Source organism: Emys orbicularis, chromosome 2 (assembly GCF_028017835.1).
Source record: "Emys orbicularis isolate rEmyOrb1 chromosome 2, rEmyOrb1.hap1, whole genome shotgun sequence".
NCBI lineage: Eukaryota > Metazoa > Chordata > Testudines > Emydidae > Emys > Emys orbicularis.
In genome coordinates this window covers 243,905,327-243,927,398 of record NC_088684.1, presented here as the reverse complement: position 1 = coordinate 243,927,398, position 22,072 = coordinate 243,905,327, and the positions used below count along the sequence as shown (strand labels likewise).

At 41.8% G+C, this 22,072-nt stretch overlaps 1 protein-coding gene across 4 annotated transcripts in view; it reads right to left on the bottom strand.

Annotated features, from left to right (window-relative positions):
- The window catches only part of DGKB (diacylglycerol kinase beta), a 449,520-nt gene that overhangs the window by 313,462 nt on the left and 113,986 nt on the right, over positions 1–22,072 (bottom strand). For all 4 annotated transcript variants that reach the window (XM_065397765.1, XM_065397766.1, XM_065397767.1 and 1 more), the window contains 3 exons: positions 18,560–18,677; positions 12,688–12,776; positions 12,490–12,606 (listed from right to left, as the gene is read on the bottom strand). In XM_065397765.1, the coding sequence (XP_065253837.1) occupies positions 12,490–12,606; positions 12,688–12,776; positions 18,560–18,677 (324 nt within the window). The remainder of the gene's footprint in view (positions 1–12,489; positions 12,607–12,687; positions 12,777–18,559; positions 18,678–22,072) is intronic.

Genomic DNA, 22,072 nt, shown 5'->3' with positions numbered 1-22,072 from the left:
AAACAAACAATTTAATACTGGTACACAGTGATGATGATTGTGAAGCTTGGTTGAGGTGGAGGAGTCAGAGGGTGGGATATTTCTCAGGGAATGCCTTACTGCTAAATGAACTAGCAATTGACTGAGCCCTCAAGGGTTAACTCTCACAACACTCTCCAAGGCAGTAGGAAAGGAGGGAGGGCAGACAGAGACACACACCCTGTGTGTGAGAGAAAAAATGTGCATTTCCCCTTTAAGTAGCTGACCCCAGGCTTAAGTACACTGCCTTAATTAAATCAGCTTCCTGAGACCTGAGACCGCAGGTACTGCCTAGAAGCTCCCTTCATCGTGTGTGTCCCCTGCTCTATGGAAGATGAGGTAAGCGGGGTGCAGGAGCAAGGGGGAGGGGGAGACACTCCCCTCCCCCCATACAGCAAGCAGGAGTCTCTGGGAGCAGTTCCAAGGCAGAGGGCAGGAGCAGAACATGGCAGTGGGGGGAGGGACAGCTGCTGTACAGGGAACTTAGAGGAATGGGGAGCTGATAGGGGGGCTGCTGGTCCACCCTGGTTCCAGCCACCCACCAGCTAGCTGCAACAGGCTGCTCTTCCTGCAAGCAGTGGACAAAACAGGCGGCTGCCAAACGATGTTAGAAGGGAGCACTTCACAACTTTAAATAAGCATGTCCCTAATTGATCAGCAACTTAACATCGAAACAACGTTAACCGGGATGACTTTAAGTGAGGAGTTCCTGTACTGTATTTGACAGACTCCAAAGATAAAAACAAGAAATGGGGAGAATATATCAAGGAACTACATGGTGATAAGCCTGAAAAACCTCAACTAGAGATGATGGTAAGCCCACCAATAATGGATGAAGAAATTACAGCAGCAAGTTATTTTTGAATACAGACTGAATTGTTAAAAAGCACAAGGGATGAAGGCTTGAAAGTGCTGTCAGAGGTAACAAAGAATGTGTTTGAGACAGAAGAATTGTCAAAACACTTTACAACCTCATTGTGTATCCAAATCCAAAAACATTATGGATTGTAAAGGCTAAGGAACAATCATGCTAGTATTGCATACCTTTAAGGCTGCGTCTTAACTGGCATACTTCCCTGGGTACTTGTCCATGTACCATTAGTACATTTACAGTACCTCATACTTATGCCAAGTGTCCACATTTGCTGTGCTGATCATGGGTATACACTGTTCACAACACGTGCCTGTGTCCATACTGCCCCTTTTTAGTATGCAATGGTAGCACTACCATTTCAGGGATGGTATCCCAGTCATTTGTGTCACAGGAGACACTCTGGGAACTGTCTTGCAGGTGTTGCTGCTACTATATGCAGCCTTCACCCATTTGATAATGGCAGCTCCCAGTCATCTTTCCCTTCTTTCAAACTGCACTGAAGACACCGAGCAAGTCCGTGATGTGGTGCTGCTCCTGCTACACCTTATGGGACAGATGTTCATGCGGTCCAGTACTGGATACTGGACAAAATGAGTCCAGAAAAATTTGAGATGCTGAAGACGGGGGACCACTGCTTTTGGTCCCAAAGAAACAGCATGCTGTGATGGGACTACATCAAATTGGAAGCCTGGAATGATGACCAATAGCTGCCCAACGTCGGAATGAGGAAGCAGACCTTCATGGAGTCGTGCATGCAGCGTGCACCAATCCTCCAGCACCAGACCACTTGTTTTTGGAAACCCATTTTGGAAACCTATTGCCCTTAAGAAGCTGGAAACACCTGAAAGCTACCTGGCAGTTGCAAATCAGATCAGGGATGGAAAGTCAACTGTTGGGGTGGAGTTTGTACAGGTTTGCCACGCTATCAGTATTGTACTCTACTCACAAGTGATTGCCATAATCAAAGTCTGTGAAATTATAGTGGGATTTCGAAGGATGGGGTTTCTGAACCATGCAGGAGACTTTGATGAAACACACATCCCAATACTTTGCCCACTAAAAGAATTACTATTCACTCATTCTCCAAAGCTTAATGCACCACAGGGGTCAGTTCATGAACACCGACATTGGACACATGGGAAAGGATACTCAGGAGGCTGGGATTGTACCAGAGAGGGGACGAAGGGACTTGATTCCCAATAAATGATGTGGTTATGTATGGTGTTTCTGTTCCAACATTTATTTGAGGGGATCCCACCTATCCTCTCCTAACGTGTCTCATGAAGCCATACCCTGACATCACCCACACAAGAAAAAGTGAATTCAACTATACACTGAGTAGCTGCAGAATGGAGCATACCTTTGGGCTCACTGGCGATGTTTTCAGACCTGTCAGGATGTAAATGTGGCCAACGCAATGCACGTTATCGTGGTGTGCTGTGCCTTCTGCACAATATGTGAGGCTAAAGTGGAATGCTTCCAGAGTGGGCTCAGGACAGATCTGGTTTTCAAAGCCTGAACAGGCAGCAGATCCACCCACTTGCACACCACTCCTGGTTCCCAGCAGTCAAGGGAAATTCCTGATACTATGTGTGTGGATCAACATGGAGCCAGAAGATGGCTTGGGTCTGTGCCAACAAATACTATTGCGAAATTGTGTAGCTATAGTGCTACTGGAAAAGCTCAATGGAACATTGCCACAAACTCTTGCTGCAACCAACATTACGTGTTACCTGAAAGCAGAAAATTGGGTAAGGGCCCTCAAAGTTAACATCCTGGGCCATGGTTTTGTGCTGCGGAGAGTGTATATACACTTTAATGACATAATGTTTTTGTAATATGTTAACTGGTGTGTTTCAGGGTGCTTTACTGGGAGCACTTATTTACCTACTGTTACAGTAATTTAAAACAGTTCTGCAAGATTTTGGGAGCTGTTTTACACATTCCTTTTTCACGTTTTCTGACACCATTGCTCACAGCACTTATCAGGTACTATGCATGAGTACTTCCATGGATGCAAGTTATGACTGCATGCTGGGAGTGAAAGGGGAGGGGTTATAAAAAGCACCATTCTGTGTCAGATATCTTCACTGATAATTTCCTTTTGTTTCCTGTGTCTGTATTGTCAATTAAGTCATTAACAAAGCTATAAAGACATTACAGTTTATTTCTCTTCTGTTTTTCATTCTGGTGCTTTGGACAGTAACAGGTATTTCTTAAGTTTCAGAGGGGGAGCCGTGTTAGTCTGTATCAGCAAAAACTATGAGGAGTCCTTGTGGAACCTTAGAGACTAACAAATTTATTTGGGCATAAGCTTTCATGGGCTATAACCCACTTCAGGCATCTTCCTCAGCAGTTCCGCCCCCAACTCCATTTCAGCCCAAGCTCCACTGCTGAGGAAGACTTGGCTTTGCAGTAATGGAAGTGGGGGGCGCAGATGATAAGGGGGCATGACTGGAAAAGTTTGACCACCGCTGTTATAGCTTCCACTAAATACTTTACAGTGGATCATGGGATTTCAATACAATCATTGATTTATAGCCATGTCTTACTTTGGGACCATGTCGGGGTAGAGCAAGGATCTGGTAGAGGCACCTTCAAGGATGAAATATCAGGGGATATTTTCGGGGCACGTGGGGATGTATTATAACTTACCAGCCTTGGGTTCTGGTTCTGGTTCTTGCAGTGGTTTGGGGTCCTCTTCGGGCTCCTCAGTGGAGCTTCTTCAACTGGGTCTGCTGGGTTGAGATGCAGAATCACATGCTCCTCTTCCTCTGGGTCTGCCAGGGTTTCCTCTTGGAATTCCTCTGAGGTCCCTGCTGCCTCCTCGCCCTGCCCCTTATTGACATCCTGTCATGGATCATGAGTCAATTCAGGCACTGTACACGGATCCCTGGAAAGCACCTGTCCATTCCATCATAGCGTGGACATGTGCTAGGTCCCTTCCTGGACAGATAGTTGGAGTCCCTCTATCTGGTACAGGAGCCTCAGGTGCTTCATATGCTCCTGGCACTGAGATGGAGTCTGGTGAATGTCGGCCTCCTCAAGCTTCTTTGTAATCTTCCAGTACAGGTGTATGTTCCTGCCACTCTGGGCAAAGTTGTGGAGGACAGTGTACTCTGACCACACATTGATCAGCACCCAGATGTGCTCCAGACACCAGGTGGCAGCTCTTGGAACATGAGCCATGATCACCTCTGCCAATCAACAGAGTTCATGGGAGAACTGATCTGAAAAGTTCAGCATAGGGCGCTGAGAGGGCGGGGACCTCTATACCTTTGGGTAAGAGTTAGGCAGCAAAGGGATCAATGCATTGCGGTAGTGGCCCAGGAGGACTATTGATTCCCAGGACCTGGTACACACCTCTTGCCCCCATCCACACTGCACTGTAGAATCCGCATGGGGCCATGCCATAGTGGAGGCATGTACATACCCACCCCTCTCATGCATGCTAGCTTTCGTGCTGAGTGCTCTCTTTCAGTGCCTCAGACTGAACGATGATGCGGGGAGGGTTATGGCAAAACAACGTACATGTAACTGTGTTCAGTCACAAAATAGCCTAAGATACTTTGGCAAGTTGTTCAAGACCAAATGTGAGAACAGATTCATAAGGAAATAAGAGATCAATAATATGGCTTTGAACATGGAAAGGGAACGATGAACACCATTATGAACTGAAGCTTATATCAGAAAGATCAACTGAAATGGGGAAAACAGAATACTTGTGTTTTATTGACTTCCAAAAAAGCATTGATGGAATCTACCATCTACGCTATGTTCAACATACTAAGATGTGTGGGTATGAACTCCAAGTAATAAAGCAATTATATTGGAATCAGAAGGCAATATAATAGGCAATGAAAATGAAAATCTTGTAGAGATCAAGAGAGGAGTGAGACATGGTTGTATAATGTCACCATCTTTATTCAACATCTATAGTGAATGTTGGATTAAATTAATCGAAGAAACAAGAAGGTATAAAGATGAATGGAAAATGAGAGAATTACAATTCTCTATGGAAATGATACAGTGCTATCCGCTGATTCAGAAGAAGGTCTGATGAAGTTAGTGGAAATTATATATGAATATGCAAAGAAAGGGCTCTGGAGCTGAATATGGACAAGACAAAAAAATTTAATGGTATGCAAGGATCCCGGGAAAATATGCAAGATTCCAGTGAATGACACAGCCATATAGCAAGTATCATTACAGAAGATGGAAGATCGGCTACTCAAATCAGAACTAGAACTGTAAGAGTGAAAGAGACATTCTGGAAGAATGAACAACGGATGAGAATGGACATAAATCTAAAGACTTAATTCTGACTCTTGAAAACTTACATTTGGTCTGTGTTAAACTACGGCTGTGAAACATGGACTTTAAAACAATCAATAATAAACTACAATCCTTCAAATTAGGGAGTTATGAAAGAATTCAGAAAATATAATGGATTGACCATGTTATCAACAACAAAGAATTGGAGATGATTAGCAAAGGCTAAAGAGATCTTAAGAAAGGAAAGATTTGCTTTACAGGCACATTTTAAGAGGTTCAGCAGGCAATGCATGTTTACGGGAACTGCTATCAATTTTCCTTTCCAGGTGAATACAAGGCAGAAAGAGAAGTTTCTGGATAGATAATGTGGTATCATCATCATGATGAGGTGGATCAGTAAGTTTCAAGCCCTCCTGGCTGGGGGCAAATGTTTGAAAACATAGAGAAAGTGTGACCTAAAGGCTCAGAAACCAGAGGACAAATACAAAGAACCTAATATTGTTAATTTTTATTTAAAAAACAACAACACACCTTATGCTTGGTGTATGGTACAGACTTATGTCGGTATAACTACATCGCTCAGCGGTGTGGAAAAACCATACCCCTGAGTGACGCAGTTATATCGACCTAACCCGCAGTGCAATCAGCACTATCTCAATGGGAGGGCTTCCTCCACCTTTCAGGGAGGTAGAGTACCTACACTGATGGGAGAAGCTCTCCCGTCAGCGTAGGGAGCATCTTCACTAAGCGCTACTGCAGCACAGCTGCAGCACGGAGCAGCTGTGCCCCTGCAGCGCTGTATGTGTAGTCAAGTCCTTAGGAATTTTTAGCTAATCTCATGACTTTTGGACACTAGGATTCCTTCATACTTCATTTAACATGATCTAACTATACAGGCCTCAGCAAGAGCCATAAAAATCTTCTAAAAATAACCTAAAATTGCTTCTGTACCTAAGTATGTCCATCTGTAAAGTCTATTATCCTCGGGAACATGTTGTTATAGGGGTAATCATCTCTTAGAATATACCCAGATTCTGCTTCACTGACCACCTCCCCTGGGAAGTCAACCTGCAAGGCCCAAGACATCTTCCACCACATGGCAGAGGGGCAATGCTGGTGTCAGAATGGGTAAGATGTGCCAGCAATTACAAAAGTAATCTGGGAAAATTGCTTTAGATCTAATTGAATATGCCCTGCTTTGTAACGGACAAGTTTTTGAGACCTCTGAATGACTTCTATCACAGAAACGAATTGTGGTTTAGCTTCCCCATTTCTGTGACCCTTCCTTCAATCCTTTCCCCCCTCTTATTCTCCTCTATTTTCCTCTCCCAATTTTAATCCCTCTATTTCTCTCACTCCCAATTCCCTTCTTCTCTTTTGTGCTCCCTCAATTGCATCTCTACTTATCTGCTTCTCCAGTTCCCCTCCTTGAGTGACATTGCAGCAGCCACTGACTACTGGATGGGTAGTGGGTGTGGCTGGGATGAGTGCCAGGGCAGCTAGGTGTGCTGGTACTGGGGATCCCTGTGGTGGATGCTGGAGCAATTGGATGAGTGCTGCATATGCCTGGGGTAGCTGAATGGCTGGGGGGTGAGTGCATGGGATGGCTGCTGGTTGGCTGGGTAATGGGGTGTGGAAAGGGTGGATTGGGAAGTACAGCCCCCAGGGCTGAGTGTTGGAGGAGAGCTTGTTTACAGCTAACAGAGGGTGGAGCACAATGCCTCCTCCTCTTTGCGTAGCCACCTCTGGCCACTGCCTCCACCTGGCTGGGATCCAGCAACAGGAGGAGCTAGGGAAAAGGCAGAGACTAGCATAGGCATAGACATCTAGCTATGGTGGCACAGAGGCTCCTGGGAGCTGGGAGGAGCAATTACATGCAAATGCCAGCTGCATTCCACAGCTCAGCAGGACGCATGACAATGCAGGTGAAATGAGGGCAGACATGCAAAGGGGCATGAGTGTCACTGATACTGCCAAGTTGCTGAACACTTCCCAGGTTACTGCAATCATGTATGCATAACTTAATTCATCTGGCCAGTTTTTGTGCTATTATGAACTAAGCCCTGGATTTATCCCCATTTGCCTCAAAATGCTCAGGAAATGTGCAGATTAATTTGGTACTCAGATAATAACTAAAGGCCCTCAATGTCTAAAGCATGAAATCTAACTTCCTCCACATGTGGTGAAGGCTTGGGGAAAGGTACAGGGAGGTTAATGACATTATAGCTGAAAATAAGAGACAACTTTAGACAAAAATGCAAGGTAATGATACAGAAACAAGTTGTTCTTACAGTGAGTTCTATAATGGAAATCAGTCAACCAGGCTTCAATTTCCCAAAACCACTGAGCTGATATTGGTAAAGGTAATTAACCACTGGAACAGTTTACCAAGGTCATGGTAGATTCTCCATCACTGACAATTTTAAAATCAAGATTGGATTTTTTTAAAATTTATGCTCAAATTCAAAAGGAATTATTTTGGGGAAGTTCCATGTCAGACTAGATGATCACAGTGGTCCTTCCTGGCCTTGGAATTTATGATATTATAGCAAAGAGGAGCCATAGGTTTCAAAATCCCTCCAATGGTGGAAGTTGAGCATTTGAGCCAGACTGCAGAGTAGTAGCAGTGCTGCAGGATGAGGAAGGCAACGCATCACTGTAGCATTATCAGTGGTCACAATCTTTATTATGGAAGATATCGTCATGATCTGTAAGTTCATCAGGCCAGGGACTGTTTCTTACTATAGTTTGTACAGTGCCTTGCACAAAGGATCCCCATTTCTGGGTGAAAACTTTGAGCATTTCTGAAATACCACTACTACTTCATTAGATTAATAATGACACCAATACTAAGAGGATGCCAAGAGTGACAATGTAATATATAACTAAGGGAACATCAAACAAAGCTCTGAAGGGCATGAGTGAAATCCTGGATCCATTGAAGTGAATGGCAAAACTCCATTAGGATTTCACTTCTCCATTTTTTCCTAACATGGAGATTCTTTTGAGAGCAATGAGAATAGTTCCACTCTCAGAACAATGAGAGAATATTCCAAAGGTCATTTATTAAAAAGCACTGAGTTACTGATATATTCAAAGAAGAAAGGGAGGGACTGTAGAAGTTCAAGCCAACATAAAACATTAAGAAATACAATTAGTGATATAAACTGTTGGAAAAAATAGTTTGAATTAGATAGAAGTCTAGGTTTCTCATTGGTGCCCTAGAATTTAACTTAATTCAAATTTCCCTAAACAGCATATTTTAAATATACGCATCCAAACACAAAACAAAGCTATAATGTTATCTCTGTTTATAGAGACAGATGCAATCCACTCAAGTTTCATTTTCATGGTTTACAATATCAGCAGACAATCACAATAAAAATACCACTTGATAGTGTGGAATTTGGTGTAGTTTATTATCTCTACATTGATTTAATATACTGCATATTAAGTCTGTCAGATAGCGTGTGCACGTCACGTAAGAGCATGATTCCAAATTGATGTGTTTTACTAGCAGCTATGTATATTTTAATTTATAGAGGGTACCCTGGTGTACTAAGCATCTAAAACTTTAGGAAATATATCTAATTTATTTATTAAATGGTTTAATATGTAGCATACAGCATCTAGCTCAATAGGTGATATTTCATTCAGCAGGTGATGTAAAATATGTAGTTCAACAGTTGCTCCTATAAATCATATTTTTCCAGTGAGCGAGTGATTCATTTTTCTTTAGATGATTTATCCATGTTGGCATTAACTGTATCAAACTTACAATATAATCAATTCAGTAGATGATATATACACTTTAACAGTAACACACTTTTGATAAAAGTTATCTAGCACAGTATAATGTAGACATAATATTTCTGAATTTTGAAGTGAATGACACCCAGTATTAGTCTTGTCCGTATTCATTTATACTGCAAAGTTACCTTTTCAGGCAGTTACTTAGCAACGGAAAATAAAAGTTAATGAGTTTGGATTTACTCTGAGTATTAAAGCCTTATTGTGAGGGTATTTTGGTAGCCCTGTAATCTAAAGCATTTGTCATGCTAATTCCCTGCCTCAGTGGTAAGGCTACTTGTACCATAATTAATGCACACTAGGCCATGTAACATCAAATAAAAGTATCTTCGCACACTCGGTGATAATTAGCAGCTCTGCTACTCAGTGGCATGCAAACTTATCTCTGAAAAAAATAGCTTAATCTTCTTATTAGTCTCTGCTGATCTTTGACAACAGAAGTGAGGTATAGGAAATAAAAGGAATAGCTGAAGATGTGCATGCTATAGCTAATGAAAACAACATAGTGAGATAGTAAAGTAATATACTAAGCACCTCATATTAAAAAATAATTGTTTTATAAACCTTTTTGTATCCTTCCCTCTGCAATAGTGCCGTGTCCACAAAGCTAGCTAGTTTACATTACTTATCTCACAACCGGATGCCTAGATGTGGAAATGAGGAACTGTAGTGAAAGCCAAGAATTTGTGGAGTAGCCTGAAGTAGGATGACTTCACTTAGGGAAGAGGAAGGAAAGTCTGGAGGTCTGTGAAGAAGCCTTGAAAAGAAGACCAGCTGTATGGCAGGACACAGCTGGATAGGGAATTAGGAAGAGAGTCACAAAGAGCAAACCAGTAGCCCAGGGAAGGAGGTCTCATTAGCCAAATTCATACTGAAATTCTGAAAAGTTTGTGATTTGGTTTGGAGGTAGAACTGATGTCTAAAATGGGTCTTATCTTGTAAGAATTAATCCACACATCTTTACTCTTGCTCCCTCCAAAAATAAAACTAAAAGAAAAAAAAAGCCCTATTACAATATTACAAAATACTAAAGGACATATTGTATCTCCATCCTGGAGAGAAATCCACAAGAGGGGAAAACTTGCTTAGAAAACTTCAAGGTGAATGTCATGAAATTTCTGACCCAGCAACCCCTCTGGGGGAAGAGTTTGCTGCCACTTGGAGGGGATGTGGACCTCTAACTGCAGAGGCTGTAATGAAATCTGGAGATCCATGCAGAGACAGACAACCATATTCTTCCTCCCAGGCCAGGGATGCCGGAATGGGGGTGGGGTGGGGGAGGGGGGTGGGCAGGGGGCCATGGCCCCATCACTTTTAAAAGGTCAAGAAAAAACAGAAATACATTGAATGAATCACTCAGCTTCTGGAACAGGGATAGGAACTCCTGCCTCTCCATGTATGTTTTGCTATAAAAGCAAGAGAGGTGTTTCAAGACACCTTTTAAACGTATTGCCTGCTAAGAATCAGGCCAAAAGAGAGATTCAGTGTAGCTAACTGAGTTGCAAAACAAAACATACAGCAGCACTGGCTTGCTAAAATACAGTGCTTGTTAAAGAGCATTATTACACAATACCAAATTCTTTTTCTCTGTGTGTTTCTCTGTTTCTTCATTTATAAAAAAGGCACATATTTTAAATGGATGCAAGATAGGTTTTACAAGGCAGTTCTGAATCTGACAACTGCTCATACTGCAACTAAATATATCATCAACAAGCAGCAGGAATGCTGTATATAAGCAGGTGAAAAGATATGATTGCAAAGAGTGGTGATAGTTTTAATATCTTCAATATGGCCATTCAAAAGTCACTTGTGTGTCTGTTACAAATATATGGGTTTTGTTTTGGTTTTAAGTTGGTAGCTTTAAGGCATTTCAGCAGGTTTCTATACGTACAGTGATAGTTATGGAAGGAGAAAGGGTTAAAAAGGGCTCTGAACTGGAATTACAAGGGAAATGAATATTATACGAGAAGTGGTATAAAAATGAAGCAGAAATATTTTTAAAGATTGGTAAAACTAGTAGGTGTTTTACTAATGGACCATCTCTAATTTACACCTCAAATCCTAGAAGCATCTAGGCACCTGAGGGATTTTTCAAAAGCACCTATGCTCTTAACTGCAATAGGACCAAGGCACCTAAGAGCTTTTGAAAATCCTCCTAAGTGCCTAAATACCTTTTAAAATCTGGCCCCAAGTCTATATTTAAGTACCTAATTAATACGAGTATGATTTTCACAGGTGCAGGGCATTTGCAGCTTACTTTCACTTCAATGGGAGTTTTAGATGTTCATCACTTCTGAAAATATCATACCACTCTTATTTAGGCACCTAAATGCAGATTATAATTGCGTGACTTTAGTTACTTACCCACACTGAAAAATTTGGCTTAGGTGTTTTACTCTCAAACCAAACTACCCAAATCTTGACAGCAATCTGGGCTATATATTTTTCCTCCCTGAAATATTGCTAGATCTGTAGTCCTAACATATATAATTGAAAATAATTTGGACCTATTTTCTATGATGTTTCAAAGTTTCTACTAGTCCTATGTTTAAAAAGTGAACTTAAATTAAATTCACAAGTGATTGTCACATGATATTCTTTAGAAGACTGAACAAATGTTTAATATTTCAGAATTAAAATAAATAAATAAATAAATAAATAAATTAAATAAAGCACTGCACTTCCCGCCGCCAGTGAGTGTAGGCCCGGCCATGCTGCAGAGCTCAGGGGCGTGGGGGCGGGACTGGGGCAGAGCAGGAGTGGGAAGAGGCGGGAAAGGGGTGAGGTGGAGCCGGGCGGGGGCCCCGGGGAAGAGCCAGAGCAGGGGCTGGAGCAGCACGCAGCTGTGCGGGTCACCAGGAAATTTGTTTTGCCCAAGTTTCCTGGTGCCCTACACAGCTGCGTACTTTGCGTATGGGTAAAGACAGGCCTGTCCACCAACAAAGTCAGTGTTCCGTGAATGTTCATACAGTTGCTGCTGAATACACATTAGCTAGAGGAAGACTGGATTTGGTGCATGGATTTCCTGGCCCTCTATTTTTACTAAATTTCATGTGCTATGAAAACATTCTGCTCTGCTGTTTATTCAGGGGCAAAGATGCAATTAATTACCTCTATTCCACAGTGCAACATCGGGTGTGATTTTGCCCTAACTTCACAGAGATCTTGCCTTTTACTTTTATCCACAATGAAAAAACATTTATGATCTTTCTATAAAATACAGATGGAAGCACTATAATGAATTCTATTCTTCTGCAGAAACATGTGTACAGCTCTCATTAAGTTTAACGGATTCACATATTGGCACAGAGAAGAGAATATGTTTCAGTGTGTTTAGGTTATACCACCTAAAGACACTCATAAGTATTCTGAACATGTCAATCTCATGTGCACACTGACCATAACTGATGATAAAATTGAAAGAGACCTTTTGCATTAGGTATCTGTAAAAGGAAGCTGCAGTGTTTTCAGCCTACCTTATCAGTGCTAATGTTTTCACTGTAGGTACTCACTGTGATCTGACACCAAACACAATGAAGTCCAGTCAGGCCTTGGTAACATTTTATATTTTTGTGACACTTATCACATTTTGTTGGACAGTTTCCTTCTACCCAGTAGTGGTGCATTACCTATGAAAGAAAAGTGCAGACGTAGGTAGGATTGCCAAATTTAACAGCTACATGCCAAAATAAACGCTACCACAGGCTTACATCAGTGTTCTTTTTGGACTTCACATATGTTTCGATACAAGAGGCAGGTGCTCTTGAGACACAGCGTTCATGGACTGTGTACTTGCAAACTGAAAAGAGAAGCATGTTAAGACTGCATTAATGCTGTTTCTGACTACATTTATATAAAAAAATGACATTAGTAGAACTCGGTTTCATATCTACTACTATTTAATCAATCCAATCAGTCAATAAAAACTCAAAGTAGGCTGTTTTTTCCATCCAATACAAAAGGCCAATTAGTACAGGAAATATTATGCAAGTGAAAAATCCAAGAATGCTCTATCATGGCACAGCAGGAAATGCTTAATTAAATCAGTCCTCACTAAAATTTTTCACAATAATTACCAAACGACAATAATATTAAAGACAAATTGATGACTGCCAAATGGTTTGGTGTCATTTGCTAGTAGGAAGAAATCTATATTTTACAACTATAGGCAAGAGAGCAGCTGGTAAGCATGAAAATAAAAGCCAATGAGTTTATGTTATTCTCTCTATTGATTTATAAATCTTAAATGGTTGATTAGTTCATTTCCAGATAGCTATTGTTGTCATGCATTTCATATAATCATCCAAAGTTCAACTCTTGCTTGCCATAACGCTACTCCTATACAGAGAAGCTTCCTTTTCTAAATCCACTACCATCAGTTTTACATACTTGTCTTTATTGACAAACCTTGTCTATAAAGATCACACTAACTATAATGGGGGAATATAAAAGTGCCAGTTAATGATGCAAAGCTCCCCTGACTTCAATTATAAATCTCTAATCTCATATTTCTGTGATGATTGAATAGTTAACATTAGTGCATCACTGTGCGTTGATGAGGAAATAATGCTAGTGCTTATAATGACAGCATTGAATAGATTCAACTATTTAAAGCTAAGGATGAATGTCTGCCTGCATCAGATAAGTCTCATGCTTTTGGCCTTGACAGCAATTAAGCACAAAGCACTTCTAAACACCTTGCTTGCACCTATTACACAGACCCAGTGGGAGGTGCAGCCATTAATCAGACAAACTGCAGGGAGTAACATTGTTGATTGTGCCATGGAGAGATGGTGGGGCCCCCTGCAGTTCTCTAGCTGTTGTTTTTCTCCCCCTACACAATTTAAAAAAAAAAAGTGCAATCTATAGCAATGCTTCAAAAATATGTGGGAGGGGAATCATTTATTAGGTAGAAGGAATGGAGGAGGGTTTCAGGAAGATATGGAAGTGTAGGAGTGGTTTCGTAGGAAAAAACTCAGGCCCCTTCCTACTTGCTTACTTGAAGAAACTGAAAGGAACCCTTAAGTTCCCTACAAAGTGATGATCACTACTGAAAAATGATCAATTCAGTGTCAAGCAACATAGCAAGTAAAGAAAAGAGAAGGATATCACAGCAAAAAGAGACAGTCATGGTAAATGCAAATGAGGAAGTTTACGAACAGGAGCACTCTTCTTTTCCAAGGAAGTTTTATTTTCTAGACAGGGAAAGTCCTATTTTCATACTACTGATATCTACAACAGAACAGAATATACCTGCCATATGCTGGGATGTAGGCGGTCTGACCTCGTGGTCAGAACAGGAGCCATGCCTAGTTGTCAAAAGAGAGTTGGAAGGTGGAACTGGAGTCATGGTCAGGAGACAAGAGTCAAAACAGAAATGGAATTGTGGCCAGGAGACAAGCCAGTGACTGGAGCCAAGAGTCAGAGTTCAGAGGAAGGTAGAGGCTAGGGCTGAGGTGCAAACAGGAACGGGTTGGCACAAAGACAGGTACAGGAAGCAGATGTGACACAACTGCAGGCGTAGAACATACTGAGCAGCTGATGTGCTATTGTTGCTACAAGGCTTAAATGATGTGCTGGCTCTTCTGTCCAACCAGGGAGCACAGTCACATAGTGAGAGCTTATTGGGCCCAGTCATGGTCATTGTGTTGCCAGGAGACTGTGTCCGGAGCCAGCTGAGTTCCTGATATTCCCTCCCCCAGCTCAAACCCTGAGGGCTCCTGCTAGGGGCCCTCGGCCTTGGCTTGTCAGAATATCTTTGGTGAAATTCTCAGAAGAGAATGGGAGTGTGAACATTTACTTCTGGCTCCGAGGATTGCTCCTCTGGCCCGGTACCCCTTCCAGTCTATCAGATACTGGAGCTTTCCTCTGACCCATCAGGAATCAAAGACCTGATGGATTTCGTATTCTTTCTGCCCCTGGACTATTACGGGGAGTGAAGGAGGATCTACCCAGTCAGGGAAGGGGTTGTTAACAAACAGCTTGCGGAGGGAAACATGAAAGACAGAGTGAATCTTGATGGATTCTGGGATATGAAGCTTAAAGGGCACTGGGTTTATTTTTTCAATGATCTGAAAAGGATCCAAGTATTGGTGGTCGAGCTTGGTGGAAGGGCAGTCTGTTCTCAAGTTTGGGACAAGACTCCAACCTTTAACCCCTATGGCAAGTTGAGAGGTGGCTTGTTGCTTTTGGCTGGCATAATGCCGATGAGATTCTTTAGATGCAAGTAAGTGCTCTTTGAATTCTTGGTACTGTATATTCGTTGAAGGTGAAGGACTGGGTCTGTGGCTGCTGGGACTGCGCAGCCATCTGGTAGGTCCGGATGAAACTGGGGATGAAAACCAGAATTCACAAAGAATATAGTCTGTTGAGGTGAAGCGTAGGTTGAATTGTTGTATGAGAACCATAGCAGTGGAAGCTAATCATCCTGATGGAAATTCTAAAAACAGTGACAGTACTGCTACAAAGTCTGCTTGACTCTTTCAGTTTGGCCATCTGTCTGCAGGTTGTAGGCTGTCGAGGTGAAGGGCTCAGTGCCGAAAAGGTGGAGAAATTCCTGCCAGAAACCAAGAAGCAATCCATATAATAGAGGAGGTCTCATTGCAGGTGGAAGCTTGAATCTCAGGAGACACCAGTGTTTCTTAGAGACTGACAGACTGGGCCCACAAATGGATCACCTGGGAGCAGAATTAGGATAGTGGTTGTCAGATGACATTGATGTCCCCACAGACAAAGTGGGAGCATTTAAGCATGGTGGTGAGAGCTTCCTACTCCACTTAATGGTACTCGTCCTTCCGAGACCAGATCTCCACCTTCCTGATTGTAGTCCCTGGACAGTACGTAACCGTAAAAAGTCAAATCAAGAGAAGAAAAAACCCAGCCAATCTGAAATTGGTTGAGTCATCGGGTTGTCTGTAGATGTTCCAAATTCTTGTGATCTGTCCAGACTTGGACAGGACCATGCCCCCTCCCTTCCCATTCCTCAATGGCAGACCCAATGGCCAGACGTTCCTTGTCCCTGTGATGGTGTGTCCACCCCACACAAGGCCTGAAGGATTAAGGTGGCTAGTTGGACAAATTAACTGCCCTGGCTGCACCTGGAGGAGAAGTCAGGGAGCAGGTATTAATTAGATGAGGCTCAGCTGGATGAGAACAGGAGGAGCCTATATAAAGCCCAGGAGCTGAGAGCAGAAAAGGGGACTGCAGAGTAGTCAGCAGTCACGCCCTGGGAAAAGGGAGTTGCTAGATTGCTATTTGTTTAAAATGTTTGGAATAAAGAGGGCTATTTTACTGCAATGAATTTGATTATTTGATGTGGAAACCAATATATACAGGATTCATTTCCTAAATGGGACAGTGTCCGCCACTGAAAAAGGTAAATGTCTGATTCTGCCACCTTTATTGACAATTGGTAGTCTCAAATTCATCAGTACAACTACTTGCTCAGAAAGATATGTCGATATACCTTTGATGGGCTACTTTTAACTCAAGGGAAGGAGAAAATGTTTTACAGTGACAGACTTAAAGAGCTCAATCTGTTTAATTTATCAAAAAAGAATACTAAGAGGTGACTTGATTACAGTTTGTAAGTACCTTTACAGGGAGAAAATACTGGCTACTGAAGGACTCTTTAATCTAGTAGAGAAAGTTATAACAAAAAACAACGTCTGGAAGCTAAAATTCAAATAGGAAATCAGGCACTGTTTTTTGATTTGTTTTGTTTTAAACAGTCAGTGGTTAACCACTGGAACAAACTACCAAAGCAAGTGACAGATTCTCCATCTCTTGATGTCTCTGAATCAAGACAGGGTGCCTTTCTGGAAGCTGTGCTTTAGCCAAACACAAGTTATTGGGTTCAATATGGGATAAGAGTGACATTTAATGGCCTTTGATATAAAGGAGGCCAGAGTAGATGATCTAACGATCCCTTCTCTCTTTAAGCTTTACAAATGTGTGAATGCGAGGACGAGTGACATAAATCAAGCATTATAATTAGGGTTGCAAAGCAGCTAGTTTTCGACCGGAACACCCGGTCGAAAAGGGACCTTAGCAACTCCAGTCAGCACCGGTGACCAGGCCGTTAAAAGTCCGGTCAGAGGTGCAGCAAGGCTAAGGCAGGCTCCCTGCCTGCCCTGACTCCATGCAGCTCCCAGAAGTTGGACAGCATATCCGGCTCCTAGAGGGGCTCTGCACAATGCCCCCACGCTGAGCTGCAGAAGCAGCACCTACAGACAGAGGCAGTGTGCAGAGCCGCCTGGCCCCTCTGCCTAGCGGCTGCAGGGACATGCCACTGCTTCCGGGAGCTGCGCAAAGCTAGGGCAGGGAACCTGCCTTAGCCCCAACCCCACTGTGCTCCTGACCGGGAGCCGCCTGAGGTAAGCACGGCTCAGCTGGAGCCCGCAGCCTGAACCTCCTCCAGCACCCCAACCCCCTGCCCCAAGTTGGAACCCCCTCCCCCACCCTAACTCCCTCCAAGAGCCTGCACCCCAAACCCCTCCTGCACCCCAGCTCCCTGCCCCTTCCCGCACCCAAACTTCCTCCCGGAGCTGCATCCAGCACCCCCTCCTGTACCCCTCCCCCCGTCCCAGCCCTGAACCCCCTTCCGCACTCAAACTCCTCATCCCTGGCCCCACCCCAGAGCCCTCACCCCCATCTGGAGCCCACACGCCCTCCCTCACTCCAACCCCCTGCCCCAGCCCTGAGACTGCACCCCCTCCCTGCACCTCATCCCCAGCCCCAAGCGAGCACACCCCCCCAAACCCCCCTGCCGCAGCCCAGAGACCTGTCCCGCACCTTGAACTTTTAATTTCTGGCCCCACGCCGGAGCCCGCACCCCCAGCCAGAGCCCTCACTCCCTCCCGCACTCCAACCTACTGCTCCAGCCTGGTGAAAGTTAGTGAGGGTGGGGGAGAGTGAGCAACTGAGGGGGGGGGGTGGAGTGAATGGAGTGCGTGGCCTCGGAGAAGCAGCAGGGCAGGATGTAGGGCCGGGGGCAGGACAAGGGTGTTCAGTTTTGTGCGATTAGAAAGTTGGCAACCCTATTTATGATTGTAGAGGAAATCATAGCATCTATGTAAATTGATTGCCAGTACTAGGAACCTGGTACTTTGAAAATCAGGCCCCAATATGGTAGACAGAATGAATTATGAGGAAGATTAGAATAACTAAATATGGCTATATGGTACCTGGGCTAGTTGATGACTAAGGAAGAATATGAATAACATAACTATTTACAATTATTTAAAGGGAGAAATACCAGAGAAGGAGAAGAAATATTTAAGGTCACACCACAACCAGGATGTACAAGAAGAAATTAAGCCAAGGTACATTTACGCAGAATATAAGAGGAAATGCTCTAATACTGAGGTCATTATAATACAGAATATGCTCTCAAAGGAGGTTTTGAAAGTCTCACTGTTTGAAGAATTTAAAACTGGTTCAAACACTCAAGTGTAAAATACAGGAAAAATAATCAATATGGCAGCAGGAGCATGGATACAGAGGATCTAGTAGATCTACTGTGAATGTAACACTTAGTAAGCAGCAGTACTAGAGAATGCTCACTGAAATACATATACTCACAGGAACAGCAGAGACCCTGCTTGCCTACTCCTATTAACATGTTCAAGCAAAGATTACAGTAGGCAGGCTTGTTAAAGTGTTTCAGTCTCCATACATGCTGCCCATCATCCTTCACATTCTGCACAGGACATAAAAGAAACAGATTTCATTTAATGAAACACACAGTGAAATATATAAGTGCCAATAAAAATTGGAGCTTGACTCAAGAACGTAAAAGACAAGCTGTTACTTCATTTATTACTTCACACCAGATCACAACATAATCCTTCTAAATACCCAGAAAATGATGTGATAATAGATTCATCAGAAGCTCATGGATGTCCATGCAGTTCCAAAGCCATGAAGAAAGGTAGACACCAGTAGTTAAGACTGCAACAGATTCCTGTCCATATATGTAATAAGGCAACTATTTAACTAGATGGGAGTTAGTTCTAAAATATATATTGCTCCAGCTTAACAGCTACAGAATTGTTAAAATTTCAACAGATTGGCTTTAGGGGCCTTCAGGGTGTAAAACATGCTCTCTGTGGAAATCATATGGTCTGTGTTAAGCAAGAGGTCAGACTATGATCATAATGGTCCCTTCTGGCCCTACATTCTATGAATCCACACCCTTCTGTCTATCAAATAACCAATCTCGATTGGGGCTACAGTGGGATTTATATCCTGGATTTTCAGCACTAAAAGAATGAGCCCCTAGTACTTGATCCAAAGGACTAAATCCTCCAGCTGGAAGCAGTAGCAGACTCATAAATCTTGTGTGTGGACCAGCCACTAGATGGGGATAGACCTAAAATATCCTAGTGTAGATTACACTTGCCTTTAAAAAGTGAATGAAAACATGAATGTTTAAAAGATTTCTTCCCCATTTTAATCAATATATGCTCCCATTTACAAAACACTCAAACACTATCACTGAGGGTTTGGGTTTTTTTGATATTGTAGCTGTTTTTTTTAAATGTTTGCTTTGTGCTACTTTCATGGTTGCTAATTATAGTTTGTAACTATCTGTGTAGATCCCAGGTTCCATGGCTGGTTTGTTGGCAGGCTTCTTTATTTTTCTAAAATTAGTAACTATTAAACTTGTTTTAATAAGCAACTGAGATTCACCTAACATATACCAAGTCTTATTAAAACTACCTTACGTTCTTTTTTGAGACACTAGATGTCAATCTGTATTTATAAGTAAAACAGCATGTAACATAATAAATGTTAAATACAAGCAGCAGGAATTTTTCAAATTTTTGTTCTTTGATTTTTGTGTTTGGTGTGTTCCTATATTGCTGTACGTGTCCTGGCCATTTCTTTATTAGACATTCTAACCAAGATTACAATTATATAAGGAATACATAATTTCTGATTGAAAATGCAGGGTCTGGACAAATGAATATTCAGGTGACCCAGAAATTTTACTTGTGTGTGCAACAAAAAGCAAAACTGTGCCCAATATTTATGAATTGCTCCAATTTTCATCCTAGCTTTACAACCAAACCCAAAGGAGGTGTAGCCCAACAATACCATATACCTGACTAAAATATACCACAACACACTGGGCCAAATTCTGACCTGGTGTAGCAGGATGCAACTGAACTTGGCCAATACTGCTTAAGCACTTTCCACTCTGTTGTGTTTTGACACATACAGATGTGTTATGAAAAAGTAAAGTAAATGAAGATCATCCTCAATTAGGGTGACCAGACAGCAAATGTGAAAAATCTGGACAGGGGGTGGGGTGTGTGTGTGGGGGGGGTAATAGGAGCCTATATAAGAAAAAGACCCAAAAATCAGGACTGTCCCTATAAAATCGGGACATCTGGTCACCCTATCCTCAATATATTTGTTGGACATGGAAAAAAAAATTGCTATGTGTAATGGCTGGTTCTTATCCAGTAATTGATTTATGATATCAAAGACCACAAAAATGGGTCTCACAACGCTATATAACAGCCCTGATTTTGAATGTGCTGTGTGAGGTCTCAGTCATAGTACTGTCAGAGTAATTCAAAGGACATAATGCAACTCAAATGTCATGTAGCTCTATTAGAATTTACACATTAGAGTCCAACTTTACTAGTTAAATTCTGAAAACCATAGTATTTTTCTATTCTTTAAACTCAAGTTATTTGTCACTGAGTCAAAGTCCCTGAGGATTTATTCAACATCATGAAGATAACAATGTCTTTGTAATAAAGAGAAGTACATTAGTGAAATAAGAATTTCTGTATCTGGTCCAAAGCCAAACCCTACTTAGAACACAACTTTGAATGATTTCTACAAAATACCTACACTAACTAAAGTCAACCGAAGTTGAAATTAGTGGGAATATTTTTGCCTATCTGGACACTTCATGATCAGCCCTTGTGTGTCAGGGCCTCCTTTCTGTAGAGGGAGCAAGAAAGATGCCTAATATGGGATTTTAAGCCTGACAAAGAGTATGGAGGTTTTCCAATATTCCCTGAAGAATCAGAAATAGATTCTGCAGCTGTGGAGCCCCAGAGTCCTGTTGAGCTTCTTCAGGACTGGCAGCTGTACACAGCATGTTTTATTAGATAGAGCTCCATAATTTTAACCCTTATCGTAATATCCCACTCAACACATTTTTTTAATATTGTTACATTTTACTGTACTGAATACATTTCAAGTCTTCTAACAGAGTGACTAGGCACTGGAAAATAAAGATTATATAAATGTTTTCTGAGATAAATAATTACAAACTTTACACACTTTCATTCTAAGACATATTAATGTTGTCAATATATACAGTATTAAGCTAAAAAGCACCTAAAATCCAAACAGATCTTTTTTCTCAAAAAGAAAACTATTTACTCTGTATTAAAGTTAATATAAAATAAATTATAACCCATAAATACACTTTTTGTTTTACATTAGTTTCATTTTACTTTTTTCAATTTTAAGACTGGCCATTCCATGTGAATGTGCCTCTTCTTATTTGAACAGAACATATGGACTAACTTAGCTGGCATTTTCCTTATCAGAAAAACAAACAAGTCTTGATGTGGGTGTTCTGCAAATTAAAACACTTAACTGTGTTACAGGCTGCAACTGATGCAGAAATCCATTACATAAACACAATGCACTTTTAGAAAATAGCAAATTAAATTTTTGCTCTTGTGCACTGCCAAAAATCAGCAATAAAGTACTGCAGATTTTAAGACACTGCCTGGGGGGAAAAGCCCACACAATATGAAACAACCCCCCCCCCAGTGTAAAACTTTAAATATAAATAAAATCCACATTACTGACACATAGTGCATTGAGAGACATTCAGTCATTTTACTTCCATATCCTGAAACAGAATTTAACAACAAATAGTCATTTAGAAGATCTCAAACCAGGTCAGCTTCAATACAAATTTCTTCCTCAGTTCATTATACTACGCTTAAAATGAATCCTCCATATGGCATACACAGACGTTAGCACACAACGGTAACAGTAACATTTTTTCACTCACACCAAGTCTCATGACTGACTATGGTCCTGATAGGAGCTTTG